The 17713-nt window shown below is 38.3% G+C and overlaps 1 protein-coding gene and 1 pseudogene across 2 annotated transcripts in view; one reads left to right on the top strand and one right to left on the bottom strand.

Moving 5' to 3' along the window:
* The window catches only part of Grid2 (glutamate ionotropic receptor delta type subunit 2), a 1510676-nt gene that overhangs the window by 425492 nt on the left and 1067471 nt on the right, over positions 1-17713 (bottom strand). For both annotated transcript variants that reach the window (XM_045143055.1, XM_045143054.1), the window contains exon 9: positions 6233-6334. In XM_045143055.1, the coding sequence (XP_044998990.1) occupies positions 6233-6334 (102 nt within the window). The remainder of the gene's footprint in view (positions 1-6232; positions 6335-17713) is intronic.
* LOC105944012 lies at positions 7635-8975 on the top strand (annotated as a pseudogene).

The following is a 17713-nucleotide window of genomic DNA, read 5'->3' as shown; positions in this document are numbered from 1 at the left end:
CTCACCAACATCAAATGAACAGTAACATGAGAGTCTGCCAAACACCAGCAAGTAGAACCTGGTTATAATCCCATAACACCACCCCCAATAATACACTGCCTCCAGGAGACTTTAATTTCCAAATTGATGTCAGCTGGGGACCCAGCATTCAGAAAGCCAAAGTCTAAGGGGACATCTGAATCAAATCACCACAATGATATTCTGACAAATTGATGAAGGTGCTGATGTGGGTGATTACCCATCTTGCCTCAAGACTCACTGTAGCAAAGGCCTCATTGCCAAATATGTTCTAGAAGACTAAAGAGAGTCTGCATTACTTAGGCATGCTTGCTTTCTGACTTCTGGTTGAATTTCTGAATGGATAAAATGGAAAGATCTGGAAAGCAGAAGTAATGAGACTGGAGTATGCTCTGTTCCAATTTAATTCTGCTCTAATTGAGATTTCGGCTGTGGTCCTCTTTATTTTATTTTTGTACCAAAGTTACTGAGGAAAAAACTCAATCCATTGATGGTTGTGGATTATGAGAATACAATTTTTTTGTTGTTGTTGTTTTTCGAGGTAGAGTTTTGTTCTAACCCAGGATGACCTGGAATTAACTATGTAGTCTCAGGGTGGACTTGAACTCACAGTTATCCTCCTACTTCTGCCTCCCAAGTGTTAGGATAAAAGGCATGTATGAACATGTCTGGTGAGAATACAAATCTTTTGAAAAGAAAAGGCTTGAAGGCAAAATTCTGTGGGAGTTCAATGGCCTCCAAAGTCAGCATGCAGAGGCTGCCATAACTATGGTCCATGCTTCATCTTGAGTTGGCAGCATTGTCCATTTGGTACTTGCAACACTGAGGGCTGTGGAGCTTTTCTCTGTGGTTTCAGACAGCTGCTGAGGCCATATAGTATAGGACAGCATTGAAATCCTAGAAGACTATCTTGAGATGTCACTGTATGAAACTTTAAGATAAATCCTAATTTGGAATAAAGACCCAGGATGTTGGAGAGACCAAGGCCATGCTCTGTCTGCCAAGAAAGTTATAAACTTTGAATGGAGATGGGCAAAGAAGGAGGCTATATGTAGTACAGGTGGTGGAGCTGGCGGGGGGTAGTCTACCCAAGCCTCCTGGATAATAGGCAATTTCTTCATGAGTTCCAGATGTCAGACAAAGAGCTACAGGACTTGATGTTTTCCTTGCTGAGTTTCAGTCTTGCTCTGGTCTACTATTTCTTTGCTATAGCCCCATTCTTTCCTCTTGGAATGGGAATGCTTTCTCTGTGTCATTATATGTTGGAAGAATATAATTTGTTTTTAGAATGTGTACTTTGGCCTGTTTAGCTGTTCTAACTGTTAAAGACTTTGGGGACTTTTGAAGTTGAATTGAATGCATTTTGCATCATGAGATGGCCTATAAGCCAATGAAGATCAGGAATGGAAGGTTGTGGGTTAAATATAAATTGTTCCTCATAGCCTCATGTGATTGAACACTTAGTGCCTACTTTGTGACACTGTATGGGGAAGTTGTGGGGTGGTTAAGAGGTGTAACCTTGCTAGAGGATGTAGGTTATGGAGGTGAGGAGGTTGAGGCTGTATAGCCCAGTCCCACTTTCTGTTTGTCCTCACTACTTCCTGGATAAAACCTGACCTGCTGGCCTTCCATGCTCCCCTTCCCCCCCTTGATGGAATATATCCTTCTGGGACTGAAAGCCAAAATAATGCTTTTTTGGTCATTAAGTTGCTTTTAGTGAGGTTTTTTTTTTTTTTTTTTTTCTCAGCAATGAAAAAGTGACTACTACAGTAAATGGGGTGATGCATAAGATTTTGGAGTTACTGGGTGGGCTAAGGGAACTGTCATTCTCAATTTGGATAAAGAAAACTTTGAAAGGCCACATAATAGTAATACCAAGAAAGATGCATGCAGGTAATAAATAAGGATAGTGTGAAGGCTTGATTCAGGTGCCTATCACAAACTTAATATTCCAAATGCTAAGTTCCCAGCTGATGAAGATTTGGGAATTAATACCTCCTGGGGGCAGTGTATTGTTGGAGCAGATTTATGGGTATTATAGCCAGTGTCTCTTTGCCAGTGTTTGGCAAACTCTCCTGTTCCTGCTGTCCACCTGATGTTGGCCAGGAGGTGTTGTCCACCCTCTGTTCATACCATCATTTTCTCCTGCCATCATGAAGCTTCCCCTCAAGTCTGTAAGCCAAAATAACCTTTTTTTTTCCCACAAGCTTCTCTTGGTCAATTGATGTCTGCCAGCAATACAGACCTGACTACAATAGATAGTATCAATTTTCATTCCCATAAAGGACTCCAGAAGCATACAGAATCATTGCACATGTAATAGATTATGGGTACCAGACACAATACATGTAACAACTGTGCTGGAGAGATGGCTTAGTGGTTAAGGTTGCTTGCCTGTGAATCCTAAGAACTCATGTTTGAATCTTCCATGTAAGCCAGATACACAGAGCCATAAGGGGGTGTATGCATCTGGAGTTCTTTCACAACAGGTGAAGGCCCTGGCACTCCTATTCTCTCTCTCTCTCTCTCTCAAAATAAATAATAAATGAATAAATGTAAAAACCTTTCACTGAACTGGATACACAACTGAAAGATCATTGTGAAGAGAGAAACGAACTATTTTCTTCCTCTACTCACTAACCAGTCAGGAGCCACAGGGGGTTACTAGAAAATTTTCAGTGCCAGGGATGGGATATCTTCCAGTGACTTGTTGGCCAGGGAGGTCCCTGATGCCCCCCAAACATTACAGGCCACTGCCAAGGCCCTTGGTTTCCCACAAGAAATAGATGGTAAGACCCTATTGCTGAAGACTCCACATACTTGGCTGCAAGGCCACTGAGAAATCCTGCTGGAGCTGAGCTGAAAACCTTCTCCATGTAGACCAACTGGCAGAAAGCTGGAAGAAGTCATGCTGCATAGAGTTCAATGGGAGGGAGAGAATTCACCAGTGAATATACTCAACAGTGGATACTGCAAGTCTTATATTTGGATAGCCAGGCCAAATGAGCCAAAGGGCATAATAGTGGCATGTCTGTTATGCGGGAAACCAACAGCCATCTAATTTGACTGGAAGCCCACTCCATGGGAGGAAATACATCCCTGACATTGAAAACCTACAACAGGGATAGTCATGAGTCCTAGGGGTGTAATGTCTGCTGCTTTCTTGCTAAATGTATATAGTATGCTCACCAAACTGTCCATATATTAATGCTACTCTCACTATTGGTTAGAGAAGCTTCTCTTTTCAGATAGTAGTGACCTTGGGATGACTCAGAAGGCACCATGGTGCTGAGAAGAAAGGATAGGTGACCTCTGCTCTAAAATATCTCTATCATACCTTTGGGTCCATTGTGGAAGAGGTGGAGGAAAGAATGTAAGAGCCAAAGGAAGGGTAGGACAATGTGCTCCTTCAGACACAAAATGGCCTGGATATCCATATTCTCACAGTGCCTGACACTACCTACACAAGACCACCATAATGGGAAATAAAGATCATGGCATCAAAATAAAAGATAGACTGATTGAGAGGGGGTAAGGTATATGACAGAGAGTGGAGTTTCAAAGGGGAAAGTGGGGGAAGGAGAGAATAACCATGGGATATCATTTAAAACTATGGACATTATCAATACAAAATTAAAATAAAATAAAATAAATCCACATGCACAAATTGAGGAGGGGGAAGATCTGTGCAGGCTGAACTTATGGGAAATGGACAAGCATTAACTCCTTGTGAAGCACTATCATTTCAGGAACAAAACAGCAACCATTTTATTCAGCATGGAAATGAGTTTAAAATAATTGTCCCTATGAAGCTTTTCCAGTAAAATGCACTCCATCTTATTCAGATTTAAATATTTACAATTCTTAAATATAACAAAATGTCATACATGCTGCAATTCTCATTCGTATCACAGTAGGAATGCAGAGAGGAAAATCTATGTTAGGCAGAAGTAGTTAAAAATCTGGAGTTAAGACTTTCTGCCTTTGAACCTCAACTTTGTTCTTCCTATCCATACAATCTTATATTTTTTAACATTTGGATGATTTGGTTTATTTGTTCATATGTGTAGGGGGAAGGATAGTTAATATTTATTATGAGCACGGTGATAAATGAATAAAATAATTTATGTAAAGGGCCTGACACATAATAAATACTTAATAAATCTTAGAGCCCTCATCTATGCATATCATCTTCCTAGCAAATTCTATGTATAACCCAAGGTTATGGTCTATATATTATGTATAGCATGCCCATTAGCAAGTGTATTGCATGCTAAGTAATATATGAATATTTGCTTAACAACTCATTTGCCTTAAACTTTGTTTCCTTTCTCAGAATATAACAAAGCTCTTATCTTTGATGGCAGCTGTTATTAGTGTGTTCATGATAATCACTGGAAAAAAGCTGTTAGTCATTTTTTATACAAATTCTACCTTTTCCAATATCAGCAAAGAAGTTAAAATTTATATCTAGGTGTATACATAAGTCAGTTCACATTTACATTGTACAATATCATGAAAAAATTATCAACAAATGAAATTCTTATTAAAACTAGAACTAGGGCTGGAGAGATGTCTTAGCGGTTAAGCGATTGCCTGTGAAGCCTAAGGACCCCAGTTCGAGGCTCGATTCCCCAGGACCCACATTAGCCAGATGCACAAGGGAGCACACACATCTAGAGTTCGTTTGCAGTGGCTGGAGGCCCTGGCGTGCCCATTCTTTCTCTCTCTCTTTCTCTGCCTCTTTCTCTGTCAGTCACTTTCAAATAAAAAAAACATAAATAAATAAATAAATAAAACTAGAACGTTACAGGCATTCAGTACAGGGGAAGGCTACTCACTTGGATTAGCTTCTACAGAAATTCTTCACATGTGATTCTCTAGGTGATGGCTATGCTTACATCTGTTTAAACTATATTAACAATGTACACTGAGGATCATTTGGTGCTGAATTTGGATGAACATCCAATTACCATCAAGATATCAACCAGACTGCCTCTGTCATTTAGTAAGTCTGCACTAAATTTAGACTACTGGTGATACTTTTCAAATTGAACCAATTGGCCTTTTAAAAGTAAACTGAAGTTACTAATTGTAGAGACTTAATATTTGAAGCCTACCATAAAGTAACACAAGGTAGAAAATGTTATATTGACTTACAAAGCAGAGTGCATATCTTCAGCTGTTATGGTTATTTAGATAGTGGCCATGTATTTATTGCATAAGAATATAATTAGAATACCTATTAAAGTAAAATAAGAGAATAGAAAAAGAATACTTACCTTTTTTGATTTTCTAATAAGTAAATGAGTTTGTAAGTGATATTTCCAATGAGTAACCCACTCAGAAAATCCCATTCACAGAATAATCACTACCTGATGGGACCCTTAATGACAAATTCTTATTTATTTAACTCATCTGCTAGTATCTTCAGTTAGTAGCAATGAACATGGAATATGGTGGATACTCAATAAATATGTACTAAACTGGAAATCCACCTTATCTTTGAAGGAAGCCCTTATTAGAAAATAACTGGTTTAGTCTGTGAATATTTTACCATTACCTGAGCCACAATAATCTTCATTTATGCACACCATAGACCCAGAGAGATAGCCCTTAGGGACAACCTTTTAACATGTGTAGAAAACCATAGAAATTTGGGAAAATAGGGATAATACTACAAATAAGTGGAATGGAAAGAAAAGCCCACAGAATTTTATATTGTCATATAAATTGAAGACTAGAAAATATGACTAAGATGATCCTAGAAATAATAGCCAGGATTTATTCTTTTTAAAAAAAATTGTTTATTTTAATTTATTTATTTGAGAGTGACAGACAGAGAGAGAAAGGGGCAGATAGAGAGAGTGGGCACGCCAGGGCCTCTAGCAGCTGCAAACGAACTCCAGATGCATGTGCCCCCTTTTGCATCTGGCTAACGTAGGTCCTGGGGAATCGAGCCTCGAACCTGGGTCCTTAGGCTTCACAGGCAAGTGCTTAACCGCTAAGCCATCTCTCCAGGCCCAAGGATTTATTCTTAAAAACCTTTTTTTAGATTATAGCATAGGTTAATAAAACAAAAAAAGAAAGAAAGAAAGAAAGAAAGAAAGAAAGAAAGAAGGAAAGAAAGAAAGAGAGAGAAAAGAAAGAAAGAAAAAAAGAAAGACAAATGAGACTCCATAGGCCCAAACAGCAGGGCTCAGATAAAACTTACCAGCACAGTCACCACACGCAGAACCACACCCCGCATGTTATTTTCCAGTTTCTTGTCAGTCAGTGATCCATTGAGACCTGTCACAGGATTCCAGCATCCAAGCTGAAAGGCAAAGCAGCTATGGTCACTTTTCTGCCTGTGAGGCCAATGCACACAAAAAAAACTGAGATCTCTTGGAATAACTGGTATTATAAAGGATTTTGAGATGGGTTTTTGAAATGCCATTTCTTGCCTTTACATAACATTATAAGGCAGAAGATAAAACCCAACATGTTTTAGGAGAATGAGTGTGGACATTAGACTTTATGAGGAGTTATATATATGTACCAGTAATTCACTCATAATGCAGTAATTGGAAAAATATTAGTGCAAACAATTTTAGTATAATGTCTACTGTAACATATCAAGTACTCACTTAATTGTATACTTCTTTGACTGGTAAAGTAACTATAAAAATGTTTTTTTTTTTTTTTTTTTTAGACATGATTAGAAGAGCAACTGTTTTCATTTGAGGAAAATCTCATACAGAGAGTGTTTTTCTCCCCAAGAACACACAGTATATAAAACAGTGGTTTATATTTTTGTTTCCCACTGTTACCAATTTGCTTGAAATATTTGGTTTGCAGTCTTTTGAAAACAGTATCATTCTTTATTGCTTAAAATGTTAGTTTAACTTCATGCCCTCATTAGATTGTTACCTTTTATAATATCCAAGTCTATGAACTACCGGCTTTAAAATTATTATCTTCAAATGCTGTGGCAGTGGTTTGAATGAAATGTCCCCTAAAGCTTCATATATCTTGAGTACTTGGTCCCCAACTGGTGGCAATTTGGGAAAGTTGTAGAACCTTTGCAAGGTGGAGTCTTGTTGGAGGTTAATTAGTTCAGTCCACTAGGTGTTCAGAGCTAGCTACCAGCTGATTGGTAAGATGTGATGCACATTCTCTGCCCTGCCATGTTTTTCAGAACAAACTGAAACGTCATCTCAAGACTGCAAGCCAAAATAACCCTTTATCCCATCAGTTGGTTCTATTTTGGATGTTTTGTCCCAGCAATGAGAAGGTAACCATTAAAAACTCCTACCAAATCAGAGAGCCAGAGCCTCAGAGGCCCCCAACACCTCAGCACTGAAGCAGACCAAAAATGAACCCAACATGGCTCAGGGAAATCTTGCGGAAGAGGGGGCGGAAAGAATGTCAGAGTTACATGTTGGGTCATGATTTTCAGAGACATTTATCATACCAATAACTGGGGGCTAACTCCACAATGCACGACCCATTTTCAATAATAAGGAGGGTCTAATGGGAGGGGGTAGATCACAGATGAGCCTAAATAATGGTACCAAACTGCCTGTATTTACTGAAAAGAAAACTAATAAATTAAATTAAAAAAAAAAATGTCTATGGGGATTGGGCGCGGCGGGAAGCGTGTGGGAGGAGGCCCGAGGCGAGGGGAAGCCGGAGGAGCCCGGGAGGAAGCCGAGGTGCGAGCTGGAGGAGGAGGCGGCGGCCGCTCGGTCGGCCTCCCGCGGGACTGACGGCAGAGCGGCCGAGGCGGGCGGGAGGCCGGAGATTACTTATGAAAAGTGTCATAGACTGAAACCCAAACATGAGGGTAGCAGCAAGATCAGCGCTGGACTCCGCCTCACATTCTACAAAGCCTCCCAGGTACAAATGTGGCATCTCTAAAGCTTGTCCCGAGAAGCATTTTGCTTTTAAAATGGCAAGTGGAGCAGCCAATGTGGTGGGACCCAAAATCTGCCTGGAAGACAATGTTTTGATGAGTGGTGTTAAGAATAATGTTGGAAGAGGGATTAATGTTGCTTTGGCAAATGGAAAAACAGGAGAAGTATTAGACACGAAGTATTTTGACATGTGGGGAGGAGATGTGGCACCATTTATTGAGTTTCTGAAAGCCATTCCAGATGGAACAATAGTCTTAATGGCAACATACGATGATGGAGCAACCAAACTCAGTGAGGAGGCGCGGCGGCTCATTGCTGAATTGGGGAGCACATCTATTACCAGTCTTGGTTTTAGAGACAACTAGGTCTTCTGTGGTGGGAAAGGCATCAAGACAAAAAGCCCTTTTGAACAGCACATAAAGAACAATAAGGACACAAACAAATACGAAGGGTGGCCTGAAGTTGTAGAGATGGAAGGATGCATCCCTCAGAAGCAGGACTGAAGGGAATACGGAGGAAACCGAAGGGCATGCACTGTGACTGTTCGTGGATGAGCTATGAAGAACTCTGTACATATTTTAATAGCATGCAACCATCTCGGTGTGGGCATGAGCATTATTATCTCTCTGGATGGCAGGATTATTTATTGCTACCGTACATAGCTACCTTTGTAAATAGTCCTCTTATTGTGCAAATCACTGAACCATTTTTAAGCACATTTCCCTAAATGTACAGTTTGGGATGTCATGGTAACAGTGTACTTTACATTCTAAATGCGTATGCAAAGGATAACTGACCAAATTGTTTAAGACATTGATATATATGCTGGTTTCTGTGAAAATCTGTTGTGGAATAATACAGCTTTTAGGAAGAGGCTTTGTTTATATGTATGTGTCTGTATAAATATCAGGCCTGTGACAACAGTACCCTTTAAATTAAAAAGATCTTTTGGCTAGTTATATGTGTATTGTTAACCTTACAGCTTGATTCTTGATGTGCCTCTCCTCATAGTCTTTATTTTTCCTTCTGAAGAAATAAAATGTTTTATGTCAAAATTTACATCAGATCTGTGAAAAGCACAATTTTTTTAATGCACACAGTAAAAAGTGAACATATGTGTGTACATGCCCTTCAGGACCATGTCTTCTAGAGTTTGTGCTAGTAATATGAACACCATGATTAGAGTGAGGCAACTAGGTCATGTCTCCCTCTTATCTTACTTGGGTGATCCAGCTAGGGCAGAACATTATAGCAACGCAGGCATATATGTTTCTGACATGTTATCCATGTTGGCCATGTGGCTTTAGAAGAGGAAGGTGTTAATATCGCAATTTTGATTTGTAAACCGAAAAACTGTATACATACTTCTGCGGGCTTCATAGTAACAGTGATTACCAGAGTTTCTGGCGTGTTTAAAGACATCCTAATTACTGAAAAGACTGTTAGTATTTTTTGAAACTTTTGTTTGGCTCCACCTAGGCTTTATGTCTCTACTTAAACATATCAGGGGTGTAACTTGTTTCTAACTTTAGATGTTCACTAAATGACTTGGTTTTGGTTTATTATTTTATTGGGTATTTAATACCTTATTATATATGGAGTATGTTGATCATTTGTCACATATAAATGTGCTAAACTGGAGCATAAACAAATGAGATGATTGAACTGCCTTTCATAGTACTAAGGCAGCTCCTGAATTTTGAACTTAAAATTTCAATGGTTTGAACAAAAACCTAAAAGTGGTGTTTCTTTTTGGGCTGTGAGTTGGAAGCTATTCAAATATTTCTTTTTTTTTTTTCTTTAAAATTTTATTTATTTATTTATTTGAGAGTGACAGACACAGAGAGAAAGACAGATAGAGGGAGGGAGAGAGAGAGAATGGGTGTGCCAGGGCTTCCAGCCTCTGCAAACGAACTCCAGACGCGTTCGCCCCCTTGTGCATCTGGCTAACGTGGGACCTGGGGAACCGAGCCTCGAACCGGGGTCCTTAGGCTTCACAGGCAAGCGCTTTAACCGCTAAGCCATCTCTCCAGCCCCAAAGCCATCTCTCCAGCCCCAAATATTTCTTTAATATTAATGAACTCTGGGATACTATTTCTTCTTACAAATTGAATATAATTCGTAAGTAGATGCACCTCAGTATTTGTTGCTTCTACCCTGTCAAACGCAGCATGGATACTTTGACTTTTAAAATGCTTCCCTTAGTTCTATAAACTAAAAGAAAAAATAGCTATTTTACAGTTCTAGGGATTGTAAAATTAACATAGCAGGGTCTTGTTTTCTTTTTTAAATAATGAACGTCAATACTCTTGGCTTTACATTGTGAACTTTTTTTGTACTATTGGACAAAATAATATACCTGTGGAACATCACATGAAGGGTTTTTTTTTTTAAGCGTTTATTGTACTGCAAAACAATGTCGTTGCAGTTAAACACAGTAATATCCTCTGGAAATATTTTAACATATACAGAATTTAAGTATCTTGATGTGTGTGAAATATGAGATGGGATGTGTAACTGCTGTGTGCAGTTTGTTTTTGTCCAAATTCTGTCTTGTATAGACTGTGCCAACTTAACCATGGAAGCAATAATTTTACATTTCACTTTCAGATCTCTTTAAAGTCAGCCTTATAAGTGAAACAATGCTCATCTAATGTTGAAAACTTTATTAAATTCGGAACTTTGACATTGAAAAAAAAATGTCTATGGGGAAAAGCTGATGAGTTTCACTCAGAGGAAGAAAGAAAGACTTGTAAGGTTTGCCTTAGTAGATAAAATATCATGGATCAAAACTGTCAATAGAGTAATGCAAGACACACAGTGTGAAGAATGTCAGGTGATTAACGTTGGTGCAGTCCCTCCTGGAACTTACTCTGATTTCCACACTTTCAAAATGTATCTCAATTCTAATCATATTGGGAGACTCTGCCCACTAACTGAATGGTTACAGGGGCACCTGGATTCTGGTCCTATATCCTGTGGTGATTTTGATTTATTTCCCTTTTCCATTTTGTGTGTGGCTGCCAAGATCATCAATGGAGTGACAAGTCTCCTTCACAAATTTTCAGGTGCTTCCTAGTACAACTGAAATATCCTTTTGGCTTTCAAACAGAAATCCCAGTAAGAAAATTTAAGAAGGAATTCCAGGTAAGATGGTGGCATAGGAGCCATTCCAAATGATCCTAGGAAAGGATTTAAGCAAAACCACAGCAAAGTACACTCTTCTTCTGAAAAGTAAAGGAGCATAGGTTATTCTTAGACACAGAGGAAAACCAGGAGAGACCAAGATCCACCAGAAAGGAGGAAAACAGCCAGTATCCCACTGAGGTACTTGATGTCTGCTAATCTGCATGATCCGCACACCCACCCAGCACTGCCCCCCCACTGGCTGCCAAGTGGCGGCTGCAGTAGAAACAAAACACGGGGATTTTCCAAACTCATCTGCCTCCTTGCAAAGTCAAGAAATCTGTAGGAAAGGTAGATAAGATTAACTAGGGAGCTACTGAAAGGGATACATGTGGGACAGTGTGAGCAACTCCAGGCTTTCTGCACATTCCCATCCCCCAACCATCAGAAACTCGATCCTCTGGCATTCACCCCCAGGTGGCTGGCCATCCAGCACAGCTGATCAGAAATCCAGCTCCACAGCAAAACAGAGGGACTGAGGTGGGTGCTCAGCATTGGTGATTTTAAAAGCCACCCCCAAAGCCAACTTACTATCTATATCTATATATGTATATCTAATCTATATCTATATCTATATCTATCTATATCTATCTATATCTATCTCTATCTCTATCTCTATCTCTATCTCTATCTCTATCTCTATTGATATCTATATCTATATCATAATCTATATCTATATCTGTATCTATATATCTATATATCTGCATTGGAAGAGCTAATCTCACTTTCCATGTCAAGGCAGGTTATGGGTTACATATTCATGGTTGGCTTTACCATTTTCAAATAAGCTGCATTTGAGGATTGAATATTATTGCCTTTGATGCATTCAGATTTATAGGGCCTTTGTCTTTTGCTTCTGTCATTATTGGGGGTAGGGCTACATTCTGATCTAGACTGACCTGGAATCCAATTCAGAACAGAAATTTCTGCCTCCCAGCTGACAAGATTAAGGGTATAAAGCAACACACCCCCTTAGAAATTTTAGCTTTATAAGATTGTCTGTTTGTTTTCATCCACACCATTGCATACTCTTTGCAGGTTTTTATTGAATGTGTATATTGCTCAGTTCAAATTTAGAACTTGCCAGGAAATTGTTCCACCCAGTCCAATAGAATACTTGCTTAGCAAGTAAACTCAACACATAGCATTACTTCTGTGGTTGGATTGGGGTAGAAGAGCAACACCTAGCATCTTAAACTCATATTCTGAAAGTACATAAAGGTAGAGTGCCACATTTTTGTCATTATCTGCCACACTGCAGATACATAGAAAACCCAAGCATCAAATCAATTCAGAATGCAATCATTACAATATAATACAAGAAATACAAAGAATCAAGACAATACAATCCCACCAAAAATTATAAATACATCAGAAATGATCACCAATGAGACTGTTTTAGATGAAATGCCTGACAAAGATTTCAGAAATAAATGATTGTATCTATACTTGAAGAAATCAATAGAATCAAAAAATAAAACAAAGGAATTAAACAAGAAAACAAACTGCTGAAGAGAACACAAAAAAACAGCTTAATTAAATAAGGAAGACAATATAAGACATGAGTAAGGAAATAGAAATACTGAAGAAAAACCAGGCTGAAATTCTAGCTCTGAAGAATACAGTCAGTCAAAAAAGAAAAAAAAAAAAAAAAAAGAAAAGAAAAGAAAAAAGGAAAATCAACAACAACAACAACAAAAATTCTATGGAAAGTCTCACCTGTAGAATGAATGAAAGAGAGAACCAAATATCTAAACTCAAAGACCAGGTGGCAGACCTAATACAGCCCAACAAAGAGAAAGGAAAGCTAATAGGTAAGTATGAATGGGGATTTCAAGGTATCCAGGATTCTATGAAAAGATTAAACATAAGAATTCAGGGTATAGCAGAAGGAGAAGAATTTCAGTTAAGAAGCTTAGTAGGCATTTTCAACAATATCATAGAAGAAAATTTTTTCCCAAATTGAGAAACAAATTCCAATGTGTTTAGAATACCAAACAGACAAAACCTGGAAAGAACCTCTCTTCACCATGTAATAATTAAAATTAGACACAGATCCTAAGGAGAGAACTAGCCCATCATACCTCAAAAGGGCCCCAACTGAAACTAAGAACAGTGGGCAAAACAAGAAAGGGTGCTGTTGTCTTGGTAAAACAGTTATCAGCACAAGGGTTAAGGAGATTGACACAGGGAACAATCAACTCCTACCATATCTGATATCTAGAGACCCAGAGGCCCCCATCACCTCATCACTGAAGCAGACCAAAAATGAACCCAACATGGCTCAGGGAAATTTTGCAGAAGAGGGGGCAGAAAGAATGTCAGAGCCACATGTTGGGCCATGATATGCAGGGATATTTCTCCTACCATAACTGTGGGCTAACTCCAGAATGCATGACCCATATACCTCAACAAGGAGGGGCCAAGGGGAGGGGGTAGTACATGGATGAGGATAACAATGGTACCAACTTGACTGTATTCACTTAGTACAAAACTAATTAGTATAAAAATAATAATAATAGGTCTGGAGAGATGGCTTAGCAGTTAAGTGCTTGCCTGTGAAGTCTAAGGACCCCAGTTCAAGGCTTGATTCCCCAGGACCCATGTTAGCAAGATGCACAAGGGGCACATGCGTCTGGAGTTTGTTTGCAGGGGCTGGAAGCCATGGCACACCCATTCTCTCTCTCTCCCTCTCTCTCTCTCTCTGCTTCTTTCTCTCTGTGTCACTCTCAAATAAATAAATAAAATTAAAAAATAAAGTAATAATAATAATTTTTTTAAATAATAATATTTTTTTTAAATAAAATACTAAAAATGCAAACCAAACAAATTATATTGAAAACAGATAAACAGCAAGTCACCCACAAATGCAAGCCCATCACGATCACAGCAGATTACTCAACACAAACTTTAAAAGCCAGAAGGGATTGAAATGATGTTTTCCAAGTTCTGAAAGATAACAACTGTCAATCAAGATTACTTTATCCTGAAAAGCTATCTATCCAAATTGATGGAGAAATAAGGATATTTTGCAACAAAACATGCTAAAGGAATTTGTGACAACTAAACCAGCTCTACAGAAAATACTTGAAGAAATTCTTTTTTTTTTTTTTTTAATTTATTTATTTGAGAAGAAAGACAGATAGAGGGAGAGAGAGAGAATGGGCATGCCAGGGCTTCCAGCCTCTGCAAACGAACTCCAGACGCGTGCGCCCCCTTGTACATCTGGCTAACGTGGGACCTGGGGAACCGAGCCTCGAACCGGGGTCCTTAGGCTTCACAGGCAAGCACTTAACCGCTAAGCCATCTCTCCAGCCCTTGAAGAAATTCTTAATGCTGAAGAGAAAACAAAACATACACAAGAGGAAATAGGAAAAAATAAACCACACTCAAATTATAGCTAAAACAAGTAAGTAAAGGGAAAAGAGGAAGTACTACAAAATAAGAAGAATGGCAAGAATAAATACATATCTTTTAATAATAACTCTTAATATCAGTGGCCTCAATGCCCCAACCAAAAGACACAGGCTTGCAGACTGGATTAAAAGGCAGAATCCTACCATATGTTGCCTCCAGGAAACTCATCTCTCAATAAAAGATAGATACTGTCTTAGAGTGAAAGGATGAAAAACCTTTGAGACAAAATGAAGGCAGTCCTAAGAGGGAAATTTATAGTTCTAAGTGTGTATCTTAAGGAATTAGAGTCTCCACAAGTAAACAATTTAATGCTTCATCTTAAGACCTTGGAGAAAGAAGAACAAGGCAAACCAAAAAGCAGTATATGGGAAGAAATAATAGAAATTATGGCAGAAATTAATAAAACAAAAACAAAAAAATCCAAAGAATCAATGAAACAAAAACTTGGTTCTTTGAAAGGATAAACAAGATTGATAACCCCTAAGCAAATCTGACCAGAAGAAAGAGAGAAGAGACAAAATTTAATAAAATTAGACATGAAAAAGACCACATTACAACAGATTTCAAAGAAATCAGAAAATCATGAGGACATACTTTAAGGATATATATGCCTCTAAGTTGGACAATCTGAAAGAAATGGAGTATAACCGTGATTCATATGACCTACCAATATTAAGTCAAGATGATATAAACTAATTAAATAGATCTATAGCAAGTATGCAGATCCAAGCAACTACAAAAAGTCTCACAGCTTAAAAAAGTCCAGGCCTAGATGGATTCACTGGTGAATTTTACCAAACCTTTATGTAAGAACTAACAACACTGCTTCTCAAACTTTTTCATAAAATAGAAAAGGAAGGAATACTAGTGAATACCTCCTATGAAGCCAGCATCACTCTGATACCAAACCAGACAAAGACAGAAAAAAAAAAATTGGCAAACAGAATAGAAGAATATTTCAGAAAGATTATTCACCCTAACCAAGTTGACCTTATCCCAGGGATGCAGGGATGGTTCAACATTTGCAAACTGATAAATGTAATACATCACATAAATTGTCTGAAGGACAAAAATCACATGATCATCTCAATAGATGCAGGAAAGTCATTTGACAAAATCCAAATTCCCTTCATGGTTAAAGTATTAAAGAAACTGGGAATAGAAGGAACATATCTCAAAAAAATAAAAGCTATTTATTAAAAATCCATAGCCAACGTAATACTAAATAAGGAAAAACATGAAGCTTTTCCACTAAATTCAGGATCAAGACAAGGGTGTTCACTGTCCCCACTTTAATTTAATATAGTACTGGAAGTCTTAGCTATAGCAATAAGGGAAAAGACACTTATAAAAAGGATACAAATTGGAAAGTAAGAGATCAAATTATCATGATTTTCAGATGATATGATTCTATATATAAAGGACCCTAACAGACTCTACCAGCAAACAGTTAGCACTGATAAACACTTTTAACAATGTGTTAGGATAAAAACTAAACACACCAAAATCAGTAGCTTTTCTATACACTAACAACAAACATGCAGAGGATGAACTCAGGGAATCTCTTCCATTCACCATCACCTCAAAAACAAGCAAACAAACAACCAAATCTTGGAATAAGCTCAACCAAAGAAATGAAGGATATCTACAATGAGAACTTTAAAACACTCAAATGAGAAATTGCAGGAGACATAGGGAAATGGAAAGACATCTCATGTTCTTGGACTGAAAGAATCAATATTATGAAAATGTCAGTCTCGCCAAAAGCAATCTGCACATTTAATCCAATCCCTGTTAAAATTCCAGTGGCATTCTTCACAGAAATAGAAAGAAATAATCGTAAAATTCATTTAGAAGCACAAAAAACCCTTCAAATGGTCAAAACAATTTTGAGCATCAAAAATAAGGCTGAGCCAGGCATGGTGGTGCATGCCTTCAATCCCAGCCTTGGGAGGCAGAGGTAGGTGGATCGCCGTGAGTTCAAGGCCACCCTGAGACTACATAGTTAGTTCCAGGCTAGCCTGGACTAGAGTGAGACCCTACCTCAAAAAACCAAAAAATACTAATACTAATACTACTAATAATAAGGCTGGTGGTATCACACCATATCCAATTTTAAGATATGTTACAAAGCCATAGTTCAAAAACAACAACAGCAGCAAAAACAAAAACAAAACAAACAAACAAAAAAGCAGCGTGTTACTGGACACAAAGACATACATAGAACAACGGGACAGAATAGAGGACCCAGATGTTAATCCAGACAGCTATAGCCATCTGATTTTTGCAAAAATGACAAAAAAAATATTCATTAGAGAATAAATATCCTCTTCAACAAGTGGTGCTGTGAAAACTGGATATTTATATGTAGAAGGATGAAAATGGATCCTTTTCTTTCTCCATGCACAAGAATCAAATCAAAGTGGATCAGGGACCTTAATATCAGACCTGAAAGCCTGAAATTCCTAGAGGAAAAGATAGGGGAAACCCTTCAACATATGGGCACAGGCAATGACTTTTTGAATATAACCCCAATTGTTCAGGAAGTAAAACCACTAATCAACCACTGGGGCCCCAAGAAATTACAAAGCTTTCATACAGCAAAGGACACTGTGAATAGAGCAAAGAGATAACCTACAGAATGGGAGAAAATTTTTTCAAGCTGCATATCTGACAGAGGATTAATATCCAGAATATACAATGAACTCAAAATATAGAACAATAAGAAATCAAACCTTCCAATTATAAGAAAATGAGCTATGTAACATCTAAAAAAGTGTTCTGTCCTTGGCCATTAGGGAAATGCAAATTAAAACTATGGTGAGATTCCATCTCTCTCCTGCAAGAATAACGACCATCAAGAAAACAAATGACAGTAAATGTTGGCAAGGATGTGGGGATGTTGGCACTATCTCCCATCAGGCTAGGGCCATGGCTGCCACCCTTCAGGAAAATAAACAGAGAGATTTGGCCTCTACAATCTGTGCATTACAGTAAAATCTTAAAAAATCAACATGTTTAGGGTGCGGGGATGAGGGCCACTTTAAAAAGGAGTGCCCCAACAAGACAAAGCCTCCCCTGCCCTCTGGGGAGGGGGACAACCAATGTTCCTCGCACCCACTGCCCTAAATGCAAGAAGGGGTTTTATTGGGCTAGGGAGTATCTGTCAAAGTTTGACATACAGGGAAAGCCTT

Source organism: Jaculus jaculus, chromosome 2 (genome assembly GCF_020740685.1).
Source record: "Jaculus jaculus isolate mJacJac1 chromosome 2, mJacJac1.mat.Y.cur, whole genome shotgun sequence".
Lineage (NCBI taxonomy): Eukaryota > Metazoa > Chordata > Mammalia > Rodentia > Dipodidae > Jaculus > Jaculus jaculus.
Note: the sequence above shows the minus strand (reverse complement) of the source record. Positions and strands in the feature narration are given on the sequence as shown.